Here is a 17,162-nt window from a genome sequence, read left to right on the forward strand (position 1 = left end):
GGTTATCATTAGGGTCATATATAACATTTTATACATATAGCAGTCTGTATTAAGTTGATTGTCATTTAAGTTTGAACCCATTCTAAAAGCACTAAATTTTTACTCCCCCCAGCACCATGTTTTATGTATATGATGTCATACTTTACAACCTTTTATTTTGTGAACCCCTTGACTGATTTTTGTATAATTGATTTTACTATTTTTGTGCTTTAACCTCCATACTGGTTTTATAAGTGATTAATCTACTTTTATTATGTCTGTATTTACCTGTAAAATTTTTTCCTTTCATAATTTCTTGTTCCTGATTATAGCCTCTTCTTGCTACTCAAAGAATTCCCTTTAACATTTCTTGTAAAGCTAATTTATTGGTCATGAGTTCCTTTAACTTTTGTCTGGAAAACTCTTTATCTCTTCTATTCTGAATGATCACCTTGCTGGGTGAAGTATTCTCAGTTGGAGGTTTTTTCCTTTCATTGCTTTGAATATATCATGCCACTCTCTTCTGTCCTGCAAAGTTTCTGCTGAAAAATCAGCTGATATCCTTATTGGGGTTCCCCTGTATATAACTGTTTTCTTTTCTCTTGCTGCTCTTAAAATTCTCTTTATCACTACTTTTTGCCCTTTTAATTATTATGTGTCTTAGTGTGGATCTCCTTGGGTTGATTTTGTTGGGGGCTTTCTCTGCCTCCTGGATCTGGATTTCTGTTTCCTTCTCCAAATTCAGGAAGCTTTCAGCTGTTGTTTATTTAAATAAATTTCCTACCCCTTATTCTTTTTCTCCTCTGATATTCTTACAATGTGAATGTTATTACACTTGATGGTGTTGCTGAGTTCCCTTAGCTTATTCTCATTTTTTATTATTATTCTTTTTCTTTTTCCTATTCAGCTTGGTTGCTTTCCATTATTCTGTCTTCCAGCTTGCTGGCCCATTCTTCTGCCTTCTCGAATCTACTATGGATTCCCTCTAGTGTATTTTTAATTTCAGTTATTGAGTTCTTCATCTCTGACTGGTTCTTTTTTATATTTTGTTTTTGTTGAAGGTCTCACTGAGGTCCTCCACTCTTTTCTTAAGTCCAGTATCTTTATGACCATTGTTTTAAAACCTTTATGAGGCATATTGTTTATCTTCATCTCACTTAGCTCTTTTATTATGGTTTTGTTCTGTTCTTTCATTTGGGACATATTCCAGTACCTCATTTTGTCTAACTTCCTGTGTTTTTATGTATTAGTAAAGTCAGTTATGTCCTCTGATCTTGAAAGTAGTGGCCTTATGAGGAAGATGTCCCATGGTATTCTATAACACAACAATGTTCCCTGTTCATCAGAATGAGGTGCTTCAGGGGTGTGTCCTATGTGGGTGGTATGTGCCCTACTATTGAGTCTGAACCACATTTGCCTTCAGTCCAGTCAGCTGCAATGGCCCACTTTGCCTGTTGGGGGCAAGGTTCTGTCCTTGTGCTGTTAAGAGGCCAGTCTGGGGCAATCATGGCCTTATAGTTGGATGGTGTCAGCAGTCAAACCAGATGGGCTGCCTTCAGCCCTTTTGCTGGGGCTATGGTCACAATGAACTGCAGGGCACTCTCCCTGTGTTGTTCCTGGAGCAGCTTTCATTGGTGGGCAGGACATGCAGACAAACCAGATAGATACCTGCCCCCAGTCCATCTGTTGGGGCTGCAGTAGCACCAACCTGCAGGATGCTATTCCTGCCTGCCCCCTGAGAAGCCTTTGTTGGTGGGTGGTGTCAGCAGTCAGACTATATGCCTGCCCCCAGTCCATCTGCCTGGGCTGCAGTGACCCCAAACCGCAGAGCATCTCCCTGTGCTGCCCCCTGAGATGTTTTTATTGGTGGGTGAGACCTGCAGTCAGACCATCTACTGGGACTGCAGACATACTGATCAGCAGGACACTCTCTGCACTGCTAATTACAAGGTTCAGCTGCTGTCACTGCAGCTGAACGGGTATGTGTGGTTATCTTCCCCTCTCACCAGGGCAGGAGTCACTTTGCAGTGGTGATGGTCCCTGCTGGGGCTGCTTGCAGGATGAGATGCGGCAGGAGCCACTTTGGAGAGACTCCCGACGAGTAGGGCAGGTTGGATGGGGTGGATCCACAGGAGAACACAGGCGCACACAGTGTTATCAAGGTAGGTAGTGTTTCCGTGGTTCCCACAGGTATCCAACTATCTAGGCTGGGGACTAGGGAGGGAAATAGCATCCACCAGCTCTTTTGTTCTTGGAGAAGTCTCCTAAAGATCTCTGCCCCTCCAGCACACATTCTAAGATTAGTATATAAATCCTCTTAACAAACCAACCAACAAAAACAAAAACAGACAAACAAACCTCTAACTACAGTCCAGGTGCTTTTCAAACTACTGCTTCTATTCTTATTTCCCTGTGTGTGTAGGTGGGGAAGGTTGGGGCGGGGGGGGGGGGGGGGTTGTTTTGCTGTCTCTTAAGGGTGATGACTGTTTCTTATTGCCCTTTGGCTCTCCCAGAGGCAAGCCTGCTGATTTTTAAAGTACCTGGAGTTAAGCCCCACTGGTTTTCAAAGTCAAATGTTATGGGGATTAGTCTTCCCAGTGAAGGTCTCTCATGTCAGGGGTGCCTGTTTTGCCAGGTGTGGGTTCTCTTCTCTTGCTTCTCTGTGCTAGTGGTGTCCCTCCCATTTGTGGTTAGTCTCCCTGGGAGTTTGGTTCCCGACGGTCTCTACCCCTCCTACCCTGTTCGATGACCTCCTATGATTAACTGTGGAAAGTTTGTTCTGCCACTCTTCAGGTCATTTTCTGAGTTGCTGGAACTCATGTGGTTGTTTCTAGGTGTGTCTGTGGAACTGAGACGAGGTGAGCCTAGCCTCCTACTCTGCCATCTTCCCAGAAGTCTTTAAAGGCTTCTTCTTGGGGCCCCTGGGTGGCTTAGTTGGTTAAGCATCTGACTCTTGATTTTGGCTCAGGTCATGATCTCAGGGTCGTGAGATCAAACCCCACAGTGGGCTCCATGCCAGACATGGAGCCTGCTTAAGATTCTCTCTCTCCCTCTGTCTCTGCCCCTCCTCATGAGCTGTAAATAAATAAACAAACAAACAGGGCTGCTTCTTTAGTGACAGTACTATGTATACAGTAAACAGGAAATGTTGGCTTTCACAAAAGATAAACTGGAAAGTTTCTAACTGCCCAGATGTTAGGTAAGACAATCTTTATAAAGCTACAAGGGGATCCTGGTGATACCACAAGCCATAGAGGTACTCTCAGCCAGACATCTGGCAAGTGAACCCCAGCCAGCAGACCTGTAATAGCAGAGGCAGCCTCAGAGTACAGCCTGCCACAACCTGACTGTACATTTCAGTTACAATACTAACTGTACTTGTGAGTGGCTGTGGCCTCGGCCAATAACGGATTGCCAAGGCCCAGTGGGAAGCAAGTAAGGCAAGGATTCAATTCTAGAAAAGAAAGTCTTTCCATGTATATAAACCCTTTTGGACATTAGGTAGTGAAACTTTTAATCCATAAGTCAGTTCAGATGCTTTTATCATAAGGCTCTAGCTTTTTTTTTTGCTTTTTGCTTTTTTTTTTTTTAAGTAGGTTCCACATCCAACACAAACCCCAATGCAGGCTTGAACTCATGACCCTGGGATCAAGACCTGAACTGAGATCAAGAGAGATGCTTAACCGACTGAGCCACCCAAGCACCCTCTGAGGCTCAAGGTTTTAAATAAGGCTTACCCAGATAGGCATCACTAGGTCCATCAAAGCTATCTTGCATTCAAGGGCAGGGAGCAAATTATCAATCAGCTTAACTTGGATTCATGTGGCTCAAGGATCACTCCAACCACATGCCCCACTTTGACGCTGATGATTTAATTCATGGGAAAAAGAAACCTTCACAGAACGTAGGTTTCTGAATCCTAAGCAACTCCAACCCAAGAAGCAATGGAAACAGTCTTGGGCACAAGACTGCAGGAGCCTACTCACAAGAGAATATTGACAATAGGCTGTGGTGTAGCAACAACAGCACCTCTAGTCCCTGGAGGCTTGGATTACATCAAGGGTCATGAAGCTTAAAGAGAGAATTATTTCAGATTAGTGGAAACTAAAGAGACATGACAACTAAATGCAGCATGTGATTATTGATTGGATCCAAGCTAGATCAAGAAAAAAGTTTTTCACTGTAAAAAACATTAGCATCATAAAGAATTTGGGGGAAAATTTGAATAAGGTCTACAGATTAGATAATAATGCCATAGTAATAATAATTTCCTGATTTTGAAAATCACACTATAGTTGGCTAGTAGAATACCTTTGTTTTCAGGAAAGACACACTGAAGTACTTGGAAGTACAGTGTGCATGTGCAGATGGGTGGGTAGGTGGATGGATGGATGGACAGAGTTGAAGAAAACAGAGCTGGACAGTAATCAAAGCAGTAAAAGACAGGTTTTCTTCAGGAACTACTGCAACAGGGGAAGAGAGACCTCAGTTAAAGAACTGGGTTCAATTCTGAACATAACAAGGAAAAGTTGGTATTTATAGTCAAGAAGCAGGTTGGGGGAGGTCGGTGCATGGAAAATTATTTAAAGAAGACATCAAGGGTAGGGGTAATTCTTGCTAAACAGACTTAAGAATTTTTGCTAAAGGTAGGCCAAAGTTTTATACATCAAAGATGTGGGATGAGGAATTTGATCAGATATCAAGGTAGGGAGGGTAGTCAGATATCAAGGGTAGGAGGATTCACTCTAGACTTAGCAAGATTCTTACTAAAACTGAGCAATGCAGGCTGAGTAAGGACAGACACAGAAGGATAGATAGATAGATAGATAGATAGATAGATAGATAGATAGATAGATAGATTTGTGTTTATAGATGTTTAATAACTGGCTCTTAATAGGGGGAAAATCCATGATCCATAGCATTTGTTTGTTTCCTTAGTGTAAATACTCCCACTGTAGGTAGTTTCAAACCATCAATGTGGAGTCACTGGATGCAGCAGTGGGAAGAAATGCTCTCAATTGACTAGAGTGAACCATTAACAGTGGTTCTAGCACACCACTGCATGATGCTTTGGACTACTTTTGCAAATCTATAAGTCTGAAATTATATCAAAATAAAAAGTTAAAATTTTTGACAAGTGTAAATTACCTATATAATAAATGAATTATAAAATTACTTTTTCTAGAGATTGGGTAAAGCATTTTTAAACTTAGGTCCCTCTCTTTTATAAGTAATGGTAGACTCCATTATAACCATAATATCTAAGTTAAACAGTAATTTTTCATACTAATAGACAACAAGCAACAAAATTCAAGGTCTGTCACAGAGAAACATTGATAGAATATATGTTAATCAAGTTATATCACTGATCAAGTTTCAGTGCTGGCTTCAACCCACACCTGGTGCTTCTGATGTAATAGAAAGAACACACTATGTTGAGGTCACACCCTCCCATCATCCCTACACCTCATCCAGACCGGGAAATCAGAGGGCCACGGCACAAGGGAGGGAATGATTCAACACAATTTGCCCCTAATAATCTCTGAAGCTACATGTCATGGTGGGTCAGCTGTGTCCTCTTTAAGGACAATATGCTTTTTTGGCCATAGGAAGATAGATATTTTTTAAGTTTTATTTAAATTCCAGTTAGTTAACATTCAATGCAATCTTGATTTCAGGTGTACACTTTAGTGATTCAACACTTACATACCACACCCAGCACCCATCACCACAAGTACACGCCTTAATCCCCATCACATATTTAACCCATCTCCGCACCCACCTCCCCTCTGGTAACCATCAGTTTGTTCTCTATAGCTGAGTCTGTTTCTTGGTTTGCTTCTCCCTTTTTTCTCTGTGCTTGTTTGTTTTGTTCCTTAAATTCCACATATGAGTGAAATCCTATGGTATTTGTCTTTCTCTGACTTATTTCACTTAGCATAATACTCTCTAGCTCCATGCACATCGTTGCAAATGGGAAGATTTCATTCTTTTTTATTCCATTGAATATACATATATACACCACATCTTCTTTATCCATTCATTAGTTGATGGACACTTGTGCTGTTCCCATAGTTTAGCTATTATTGATAATGCTGCTATAAATGGCCGAAGGAAGATATCAAAATTAATGACTATTCTGTCATTGATGGAACTCCAGCTTTTGTTATCAGAATCCTGCTCCCTGTATGTATTTGTTTTCCTCAGATGCTAACAGAGACTGAAAACTTGCTAAGCTTATTATGTTCTGTTATAGTGACATCTAAAGAGAAAAATAACAAAAGGTTGAAAGCAAAATTTTGTCAACCTGGTATCACAAACTAGACTTTGAATTTCAGTCAACCAACTAGAATGCATAGACTTCTGGGACACCTGGGTGGCTCAGTCGGTTAAGTGTCTGCCTTCAGCTCAGGTCATGATCCCAGGGCCCTGGGATCAAGTCCCGCATCGGGCTCCCTGCTCGGCGGGGAAGCCTGCTTCCCCCTCTGCCTGCCCCTCCCCCTGTGTGCTCTCTCTCTCTGACAAATAAATAATATCTTTAAAAAAAATAAAATGCATACACTTCTTAAGCATTCTAAACATTACAAATGTCCCCTATCATTCTGAACTAGGTCTTTGGTAAGGTAAAGAGTTAACTCTAAGCGCTTATCAGGTTCTTTGGTGTTTTACAGAAAACAATAAATCTTAAAAACCCCAAATCAAATTTATTAACAACCCACACAGGCATAGGAGTCCTACTACAGTGATTGCTGAATTCTAATGTAATATCTAAAACCAGAATGGACTGAACATTTTTGATGAATGCAGATTTAACAATTCTTTTGTTTAAATGAATGAACTCCAAAAATATCACATGGTTGTTTTACACTTGACCCAGTCTGCATGTTGTAGCTCATCCAGAACGTTTCTGATGGTTTCAACACAAACTTCTCCTCTGTGATGTTTTTTTGATGCAAGATTCCATACATTTTCAAATTCTTCATCAGAAAGCTTGACACCAATATTATATAATATCTCTGCAATCTAGGGGGAAAAAAACATTTAAAGTCATACTAAGACTTAAATTTGTATTTTTAAAATATCTTTATAGGGTGCCTGGGTGGCTCAATCGTTAAATGTCTGCCTTTGGCTCAGGTCGTGATCCCAGGGTCCTGGGATCAAGCCCCGCATCGGGCTCCCTGCTCAGAGGGAAGCCTGCTTCTCCCTCTCCCACTCCCCCTGCTTGTGTTCCCTCTCTTGCTGTGTCTTTCTTTGTCAAATGAATAAATAAAATCTTTAAAAAATAAATAAATAAATAAATAAATAAAAATATATTTATAACTTCTAAGGCTGTGGCTGTTTATCCCAAAAAAAGTATGCGCCCGCACATGTGTTTATGTGTGTGCCTGTTACATATAATAATAAGCAGATGTCAAAATTCCAGTATTTTCAATTCAGGAATCATTTTGTTAATATGAATATGAGGATATTCACCTATACTAGCCCATATATAAAATGACTTCCAACTCTTTAAGTGTTTCTGGTTATTTTAAAGGGAGGCAGCTAAATTCAAGCAGAAAGAGTAAAAAAGTTAAAGAAAGAAGATTCCTGGATTTGAATCCTATCTCACTTCTTGTCACTAGGATCTTGTCTATGTCATGTCGACCCCTTGAAAATTAGTTTCTCTTCTCTAAAATATGATTATTTATAAATGTCTCTTACTGGCCTGTTATAAACTTTACAGTTGTAGGTGTGCAAGTGCCAGAAAGACTGAGCATGCATGAGCAAACTAAAATCCAAGCATATTGAAAACCAGCAAATTTGGTTTAGTAATCTCTCTGCAATGATAATTATTATGGGAAAACATGTTTCTTATGTCCCAGGAAAAATTTAAGAAAGGAAAGATAAGATCTAGCAGTGGAAAGAAATGTTAGAATGAGTAGAGGACATAAAAGATTTGAAAAAAAAATGAAACTGCATTTATTTTTTTTAAGATTTTTTAAATTTCTTTATTCAAACAAGACAGAGTGAGAGAGAGCATGAGCAGGAGGGAGGGGCAGAGGGAGAAGCAGACTCCCCGATGAGAAGGGAGCCCGATGTTGCGGGGGAGGGGGGCTCTATCCCAGGACCCCGGGGATCATGACCTGAGCCCAAAACAGACATTTAACCGACTAAGCCATGCCGGTGCCCCAAAACTAAATTTAAAAGAGGAAAAACATTTACTATGAGGCATACAGAAAAAAAGCCAAGAGGGAAATGGAAAGAAAGGTTAGACAGCGAATAGGAAAGCCAAAGAAATAGAAGAGTTGCAGAATACATCTATGAAACAGAATCTTAACAACAATTAAAAGAGCCCCTAGAAATGATGTGCCCTCATGGGAAATTAACAGTATAATCAAATACACTTGAAATTCAGAAGAGCAAAGCTGCCAACAACTGCGGTTGTACAGCAAAAATACCTCAGGGCCCCTGTGCAGAGCTGTGATTTCCCCCCATCCAGTGGCAGGTAATGACTGCTCCCACAGAGTGAACTCCGGAAGTGCCCTTGGTCAGTCCTGAGCATCCCAGCCCTCCGCCTCCACTTCCTTTCCCACTCCACAGGAGGCATCCCTCCCCTAGTTCCCTATTCCATCACAATACACTGATTCGCTAATATTTTCCAGAAGCCCATCCACTCTCAAATTAGCATTATTACTCCAACCACTCATCTGGGCTCTTTCTTTTTTTCTAGAGTTAAAGGATGATTTCCTAGTTAAAAGAATTTTAGGCATCATGCAACAAGCAGGAGGTTTTTGTTTCTTTTGGCAACCCTGTACTTTTTTCTCTCTTTTTTTGGATGTAGTGTTCCATGATTCATTATTTGCATGTAACACCCAGTGCTCATTATAACACGTGTGCCCTCCTTAATACCCATCACCAGGCTACCCCATCACTGTACTTCTATTTCATAGGGCCTTTAGAGTAATTAAGGGAAGTGAAACCATCTGGGAGTGTCCCTTCTCTGTCCCTGGGGTGGACCCTGATTTCCTCCTTTGGGAGCAGCCAGCGAGCATCTCCTCTGAGTTTCTTCTCCCTTCTTCCTTCTGTCCCCTACCTCAGTGGGGATGAAATGCTGGAATGAATCTGTTGTAATTAAGGTAGTAGTTAGTAAGTTTTCAAACCATCAACCCTTCATCTGAAGTTACAGAAGCCATCATATGTCTAATTATGTCTCCTCAATCATTCCTAGTTCTGGATATGAAAATTCTGAAGAAGCAGTTGCACCCTAGATTACACCCTGCTTTCTACGAGTCCAGATCAAGACAGGCTGACCAAGCATTGCTATTAATCCTTGGCCCTTAGAATCCCAGTGGCTATTCTGACCTAGCTGGTTGCTCCTGTTTTATAACCCATCTAGGAAGAAAATCACCTAGAATATGAGGACCATGTTTTCTAACAAACAAAAACAAGATACGTGGTCTAACAAATGGTGTGGCGACAGGACAGAATATTTTAAATCAGTGCTTTCACAGATAACCTAAGACATAAGATAGCAGCAGTACATAAGGAGGGGGCAGAGTGGTCCTTCTCATACTTACCTTTGGTTTTGGAGATATAAAACCACGAGATACTTACACAAGGAAGGGATTGATCCCTTTTGCTTCTTCTCAACTGAGAATAGTGTTGAGTTCCTTAGGGAAATATTTTTCTTTTCATACATGGGTCATAGTGGATATATGATGTAAATTAATGTTTCCTATCATAGAAGAAAAACTGCTCCAAGAATCGTACCAAAATGTCACAACCAAACTGAACGTTATCCTCAAGAATCCTGTATTTGAGGATCCTGATGACTTTTGTAATATCAAAGCTCATGTTTTAAACAGTCTAAAATTAAATAGTTGTTGATAAATAAACATTTTCATCTTTGTGTGTGTGTTTTTTTTTGTTTTTTTTTTTTAAAGATTTTATTTATTTATTGGACAGAGAGAGACAGCGAGAGCAGGAACACAAGCAGGGGGAGTGGGAGAGGGAGAAGCAGGCTTTCTGCTGAGCAGGGAGCCTGATGTGGGACTCGACCCCAGGACCCTGGGATCATGACCTGAGCCGAAGGCAGACGCTTAACAACTGAGCCACCCAGGCGCCCCATCTTTGTGTGTTTATGTGAAGTTGACATTTCTTTCCACTCCTTTGAAATAATATGCTGTACCTCTTTTTTTGATCTGGTCTTGAAGAAGTCTCTTTCAAACACTCCTTTCTGGCCAAAGATGGAAGGATGTAGTAACGAATAGGCATTGCCCTCTTCACCATAATTAGTTCTATCACTGATACGACGAATTCGGGGGGCAGGAATATCAGACCGAATGGTTGGAACACCATAAATGGGATAACCTAGGACACCAATGGGAAAGGAAAGCAGCCATTCTAAAACTGAGCTGTAAAATACAGTAGCCACCAGCCACATGTGGCAATCGAGTACATACTTGAAATTGGGCTAGTCCAAACTGAGATGCGATGTAAGTATAAAACACACACTGAATTTCAAAGATTTAGTACCCCCCAAAAAGTGGAATATTTAATCATTTTATATTGATTAATTGTTGAAAAATATTTGGAAGATCTATATGTTATATATAAAGTATATATACTATAAAAATTAATTTCACCTGTTTCTTTTTCTTAATGTAGCTACTAAAAATTTTTAAATACCTATAACTCCAATTATATTTCTATTGGACAGCACTATTCTAAGGGGAGTAGCAAGAGCTCATTATACCAGAATATAAACAGCATGTCTATAAAATCCAGTTAAGAAAAATACATAAATCCTTAATCATGTCCTTAGTCAAAGGAAGTGATCTTAACCCACATAAAATAGTCTCTAACTAACCAAGAGTGCTCATGCTCAATAATGAGATATGAGGTGTTATGAGTTGAACCATATTCTCCCCCAGATTGTATGTTAAAATCCTAACCACCAGTACCTCAGATGTGACTTTATTTAAAAACAGAGCCATTGCAGGGTGCCTGGCTGGCTCAGTTGTTAGATCTTGAGGTTGTAAGTTAGAGCCCCATGTTGGGTGTAAAGATAACTTAAAAATAAAAAATCTTAAAAGAAAAAGAATCATTGCATTTGTAATTAATTAAGTTAAGATGAAGTCATACTGGAGTAGATAGAGTAGGCCGCTAATCCAGTGTGACTGGGAATCCCTATAAAGGGGGTCATTTGGACCCAGAGTCTCACACAGGAGGACACCATGTGAGGATGAAGGCAGAGATCAGGGTGATGCAGCAGAAGCAAAGGGACACCAAAGATTGCCAGCAATGCACCAGAATCTAGGAGAGGGGCCTGGAACAGATTCTCCCTCACAGTTCCGGAAGGAACCAACCCTGCCAAATACCCTGGCCTCAGACTTTTCAGCCTCCAGAACCATAAGATGATAAATTTCTGTTGTTTAAGCCATCCAGTTTGTGGTACTTGTTATGGCAGCCCTAGCAAACTAACAGATGGAGAATGAGGATACAGAGAATAGTTCTGCAAAAGCTCTTCAAATATTTGAAGGTAATCTGCTTGTAGCTAAGAATAAGATGGCTCATGAATCTAACACTTGGTGTAGTCTGTGTAACATTCAATGTTCTGATCATCATAGATCAATTTCATTAATATTGAGAGAATCATTTTACTTGGGTCATCATTAACAATAGTTCAGTTTAGCCTACATTTATTGAGACCTCCTGGATGGTTCAAATACAGAACTGAATGAAAGGTGTCCTAGGCTTTGAGAAACAGCCTAATGAAGATAGAGGCCGGGGACAATACAAGGACAGACAAAGGACACTTCTATGTTTGCTGATCTTACTTTTAAAACTCAGAAAATAACGTGACATACTCACAAGTAGAAGGAACAGCTCCTACAACCGCACTGATCTCAGAAGAAGTTGTCTTATAGTGATTAGAAACTTTGTCACTTGGCCTCAGAAGTGTCCGGAGAGTCTTTTCTGAGCTCCCTGGTTCTTTTAAGACAATATCTTCGGGCTTTATCAGGAGAGTTGGTTCAGATTCTTCAACATTAGCCTCAGCAGGGTTTGTACAATCTGGTTTTCTACCTTGAAGCAAAGAGTTGGGGGGTGGGTAAAGTACAGGAAGAAATCACTACGTGGTCTTGCAGCTCTGCAACAAAATCAGTTTTCCTGGTTAGCCTCTCCTTGCTGGTAGACACTGAGACTGGGCTAGGGAAGCCCTCCCCTGATGCCAGCGCCCCACTGTGGAAGAGCAAGGGCAGGCCAATGTCATATACCAGGAAATCCAAATGTGGCCTGTTTCTTCTCGCCACTCCACCCACTTTACTCTAGAATAAAGCTTTTAAATCAGAAACCAAATGAAAACATGGAACCTATTTTTCCCTTTAAAAAAAAAATAGAGTTTATTTTTATATTTAACTTGAACTACAGGATTACCAGAGTTTTTTCCAGTGTTGTGCTCCAAGGAGAGACAGAAGCAGACACATTTGGAGTTGTAAATTCCACACATACCTCGTGGTCGTGGGGAGCCCCATGTATTGCAACATTTGGAGAGGCAATGAGAACACAGCGTGAGCTCAGGAACCGATGATATAAATAACCCTCTTCACATCCGTGTATAAAAGAAAACCCTGAGGTAAAACTCAAATTGTAAAACTCTGTCCTTTTGAAGATCTGCTTTGTTGAGTCATTCTGAAATTTAGGAGTAAATTCCTGGCACATCTTTTTCATCGAGCGGGTAGCTCCACAGCGAGCACTAGAGGGCGCTGTGGTCTTTCAATCTCTCGAAGAACTCCCAGGGTTCGGGAAAGCCCAAGCAAGGGTTGCAAAGGCAAATGGGGCCCCAGTATCAGGTTGGGGTGGGAACCGTGGCAAACCAGAAAAGACATGCCTATCCAAAGTCTGCATCCCCCATTCAGCTTCTGCCAATCATTGCCATGAACACATTCATGCCCTGTGTTCCAAAACCTCTAATTCCCTCCCTGTGCCCCACAAAAAGCAGAAATCTGGGCCAGTATGAGAAAGTGTCTCAAAAACTGTTTGAAAGCCACTGCCTTAGAATACTTACCCCTTTCCTCTAGAAGTCAACAGTAAGTAGAATTGAATATAAGAAGATTCCTGGCAAAACATTCCTGAGCCCCTTCTGACTGAACCACTCACTGACCACTATCTTAGAAGGACAACCTCAAGGACAATGAAAGTGACTTATGAAGTCAGAATCCAAAAACCAGGAACAATTTGAAAAACGATCTGGCTTGAGAACAGGCTTCTGCTTTCCCCCACTACTTCATGAGTTGTGCCAAGAAGAAAAAAACTCTATCTCCCCTTTGTATTTCTGAAAGCACTAGGGTAGAATTGTTTTCTATAAAATCTTCATTAGGTAAAGAAGAACCTCCTGCTGTCCTAGCAGCTCTAATAGAAAGGCCATCTCAGAAACTCATAAGGGTTCACATCATCAATAAGGCCCCAAATTTGGTTTTGGCCTTGCAGAAAGGCATGACCCAGGAATAAAAGTAAAAATAGTAATAGCTTCACCTTTTAGAGAAAAATATTCCAGAGGAGATAGAAATGTAAACAATTTTTTTAAAAAGGTAATCCTCTGGGCACCTGGGTGGCTCAATCATTAAGCGTCTGCCTTCAGCTCAGGCCATGATCCCAGGGTCCTGGAATTGAGCCATGCATCGGGCTCCTTGCTCCTCGGGAAGCCTGATTCTCTCTCCCCCACTCCCCCTGCTTGTGTTCCCTCTCTGGCTGTCTTCTCTCTCTGTCAAATAAATAAAATCTTTAAAAAATAAAATAAAAAGTTAATCCTCTCTAATAACCAAGATTTGAACATTAAAGTGAACAAAGTATCATAATAACAACTAAATTACAAGAATGTTTGAAATAATACTCAGTGGTAGCAAAGTTAGAGTAAAACCTCACAGATTTGACTGATAAAATTGCAAACTGGTACAATCATTTAGAAAAGCAAAATGAAAATAGTTACTTCTGGGACAATAATAACATTCATAAGAAATGAGATATAATTAGAAACAAAGATTTTTGAGAGATGATTATCATTATAGCGTTACCGATATTACTTTTAAAATATCTGGAAATAACCTAAATTTCAAAGAGTGAGGAAATGGCTTAGTAATTCATCATACATCAGCATGAGGGAACTGAAAATGAAGTTCATAAAAAAGTTTACCATAAAACTATTTCTTAATTCCATAGAAATTTGAAAGCTAAATTTTAAAAAGCCAAATAAAAATGGTACATTCCCTGTGATTTTATATATATGTGTGTATATAGTATAAATCTATGTGTGTATGTATATATATATAGTTAGTGATGCAGGAGGTCAATGAGAAAACATGAAAATATTTGAATAAAGGTAAAGATTGCTTTTATTTTTCTTATAAAATGTAAAAATAAATTTTCTTATGTCAAATCCTATTTTACTTTTGAGTTTTCCTGGGGGAGGGGAGCTAATTACTCTAAGACAATGGTTTTCAAACAGCTTTCTGAGGAACTGTCTTTCATATTTTGGATTTCGGCGTAAACTGTTTTTGCTTTTAATTTTTTTTCTTTTGAAAGAGCAATACATGGTTCCAAATTCAAAGACATAAACACATAGATTAAAATGTGAGTCTTGCTGCCGCCCTGTCCCTTAGCTACCTGGTTCCCCTTAAACATCATCAAATTCTTTCCTGTCCTTCCACATAGTCTATGCATAAATAAGCAAATAATATGTATATATGTACATATTTTAAATATTAAATATTAAAGTTGACAAGAGTCAACTCCTAGAAAACTGAAAATATAAAAGTCCATTTAAGAATTCAGAAAACCTTCAAAAATTAAATACCTTTAATAATGACCCTCTCTTCATACTCTTTAAGAGGCATTTTATCCTTCCAGTTAAGAAAATTTGCAAATTCTAGGTAGTCAATCAGCCCATCCTTATCCACATCACAGTAGTCAAATAGCTGGTCCAGGAGCTTCTCATCTAAGTGCAAGCTGACCTGTTCACAAGCCTCCCGAAGCTCGGCTTTATCTATCACCCCATCTCCATTCTGTTAGACACAAAGCAGAAAAAGATGAAGCACGCAATCACCTTTAAGAGCAGAGTATGCAACATCTATTATTTCATTTAAGAAAAAGGAGACCTATCACATAAATTCAAAGAATTTGTCTTATTTTTTACATAACAGCAGTCAAATATTAAGCGAGCTCCTCATTGTGTCAACCTGATATGTGCACAGTAATTTCAACCCTGGTTGGAGCGGGGTGTGACTCAGAATCTTTGTTCATTCTACTTTAACATTTTTTTTCCTTTAAAGCATGCTGTTTACACTGTGGCAGGGCAGGTGTAACCGTGATTTGTGCTTGACGTTGCATTTAACCAACAGTGTGTACTTTTTGATAGCTTTCTACATTTTCCCATGCTTTCAAAGTTTTTAACACCTCTGATTTTCCAACTGAGCACTAAATGATCCTCCACTCTGTTGTCTGGTAGTGAGGGGAAACTGGAGAAGTAGTTGTAGGCCAAATACGGGGAAGCAGAGTCAAAGACTGTTGCCTGCTTGTTGTTAACACTCCTGTGGGCAAGAGGGACATGCTACCAATCTGGCCCCACTCTAATAATTAGCACTAAAATTCATCCTGGTAGGGGTAGCAGGGTAAGTTCCACCTTCTTCCAGACAAAGACAGGAGCACCTACACTGAGTGAGAAAGGAGGGAAATTGATGAAGGCTTTGGGCAGGAACTAGTTGGTTCACTTGGGAGATAAAGAGGTAGTCTACGTCCGTTCCATCTTGAGTGCTCCTGATCTCATCTGATCTTGGAAGCTAAGCAGTGTCGGGCCTGGTTAGTACTTGGATGCGAGATAAAGGGTCTGAACACATAATGCTTGTTTATTTGTTTGTTTTTTAAAGATTTTCTTTATTTATTTGACAGAGAGAAACACAGCGAGAGAGGGAACACAAGCAGGAGGAGTGGGAGAGGGAAAAGCAGGCTTCCCATGGAGCAGGGAGCCCGATGCGGGGCTCGATCCCAGGACCCTGGGATCATGACGTGGGCCGAAGGCAGACGCTTAACGACTGAGCCACCCAGGTGCCCCTGTTTGTTTGTTTTTAAAGATTTTATTTATTAATTTATCTGACAGAGAGAGAGTACAAGTAGGCAGAGCAGCAGGCAGAGGGAGAGGGAGAAGCAGGCTCCCGCTGAGCAGAGAGCCCAGTGCGGGGCTCGATCCCAGGACCCTGGGATCATAACCCGAGCCAAAGGCAGATGCTTAAACGACTGAGCCACCCAGGCGCCCTGTTTGTTTGTTTTTTAAGATTTTGTTTATTTGAGAAAGAGACAGAGAGCAGAGCAGGAGGGAGGGGCAGAGAGAGAAACAGCAGAGCCCATGTGGGGTCTCCATCCTGGGACCCTAGGATCATGACCTGAGCTGAAGGCAGACGCCTAACCAACTGAACCACCCAGGTGTCCCACATAACGCTTGTTAAGGAAGAATGGCAAGAACTGAGATACTGAGATGTCTTATCCCTCAGCCCCTCCTGGAGTCCATCAAACCTTAAGCCCATTTGGAGAGGATGGTAAAAGATCTGAGTTTTTTTTTGCAGTGGGTCCTGGCTGCTATTAAGGGAGCTTGGCCCTCTCAGAGAATTTCTGAGACAAACTCCCAAGAGAAAAGATAAATGACTCATTGACTAGTATTCAGCTCTTATGCTCAGAATTAGTTTTAGAATGGTGATGAACGTGATCCCTGGAGAATGAGGAACTGAGCCAACGAACTCTATAAATTCCTGCAGTCAGGTCTCTAGGCCTGGAAAACATCCCTGATGCTTATGTTGAAACAGAATGAGAATTTAAAACATATTATCTTGACAAGGGGGCTGCAAATGCCCTGGACTAAGTAGACTCTTTTATAAAAACCTCTGCTGCCACTCTGGAATACAGTATGGAGGTTCCTCAAAAAGTTGAAAATAGAGCTACCATATGACCCAGCAATTGCACTACCAGGTATTTACCCCAAAGATGCAAATGTAGGGATCTGAAGGGGTACGTGCACCCCAATGTTTATAGCAGCAATGTCCACAATAGCCAAATTATGGAAAGAGTCAAGATGTCCATCGACAGATGAATGGATAAAGAAAATGTGGTGTATATATGTGTATACACACACACACACACACACACACACACACACA

At 40.5% G+C, this 17,162-nt stretch overlaps 1 protein-coding gene across 1 annotated transcript in view; it reads right to left on the reverse strand.

Moving 5' to 3' along the window:
- Window positions 1-6,614: 6,614 nt before the first annotated feature.
- EFHB (EF-hand domain family member B) overlaps window positions 6,615-17,162 on the reverse strand; it is a 59,365-nt gene continuing 48,817 nt past the window's right edge. The window contains exons 10-13 of the mRNA XM_028099208.1: window positions 14,813-15,020; window positions 11,833-12,045; window positions 10,148-10,329; window positions 6,615-7,002 (exon numbers count right to left, since the gene is read on the reverse strand). Coding sequence (XP_027955009.1) covers window positions 6,829-7,002; window positions 10,148-10,329; window positions 11,833-12,045; window positions 14,813-15,020 — 777 coding nt within the window. The 3' untranslated portion in view covers window positions 6,615-6,828. The remainder of the gene's footprint in view (window positions 7,003-10,147; window positions 10,330-11,832; window positions 12,046-14,812; window positions 15,021-17,162) is intronic.

This window comes from Eumetopias jubatus, unplaced genomic scaffold (genome assembly GCF_037043125.1).
Source record: "Eumetopias jubatus isolate StellerSeaLion01/CBP00866 unplaced genomic scaffold, mEumJub1_p1.0 scaffold_1, whole genome shotgun sequence".
In the NCBI taxonomy this organism is placed as follows: Eukaryota; Metazoa; Chordata; class Mammalia; order Carnivora; family Otariidae; genus Eumetopias; species Eumetopias jubatus.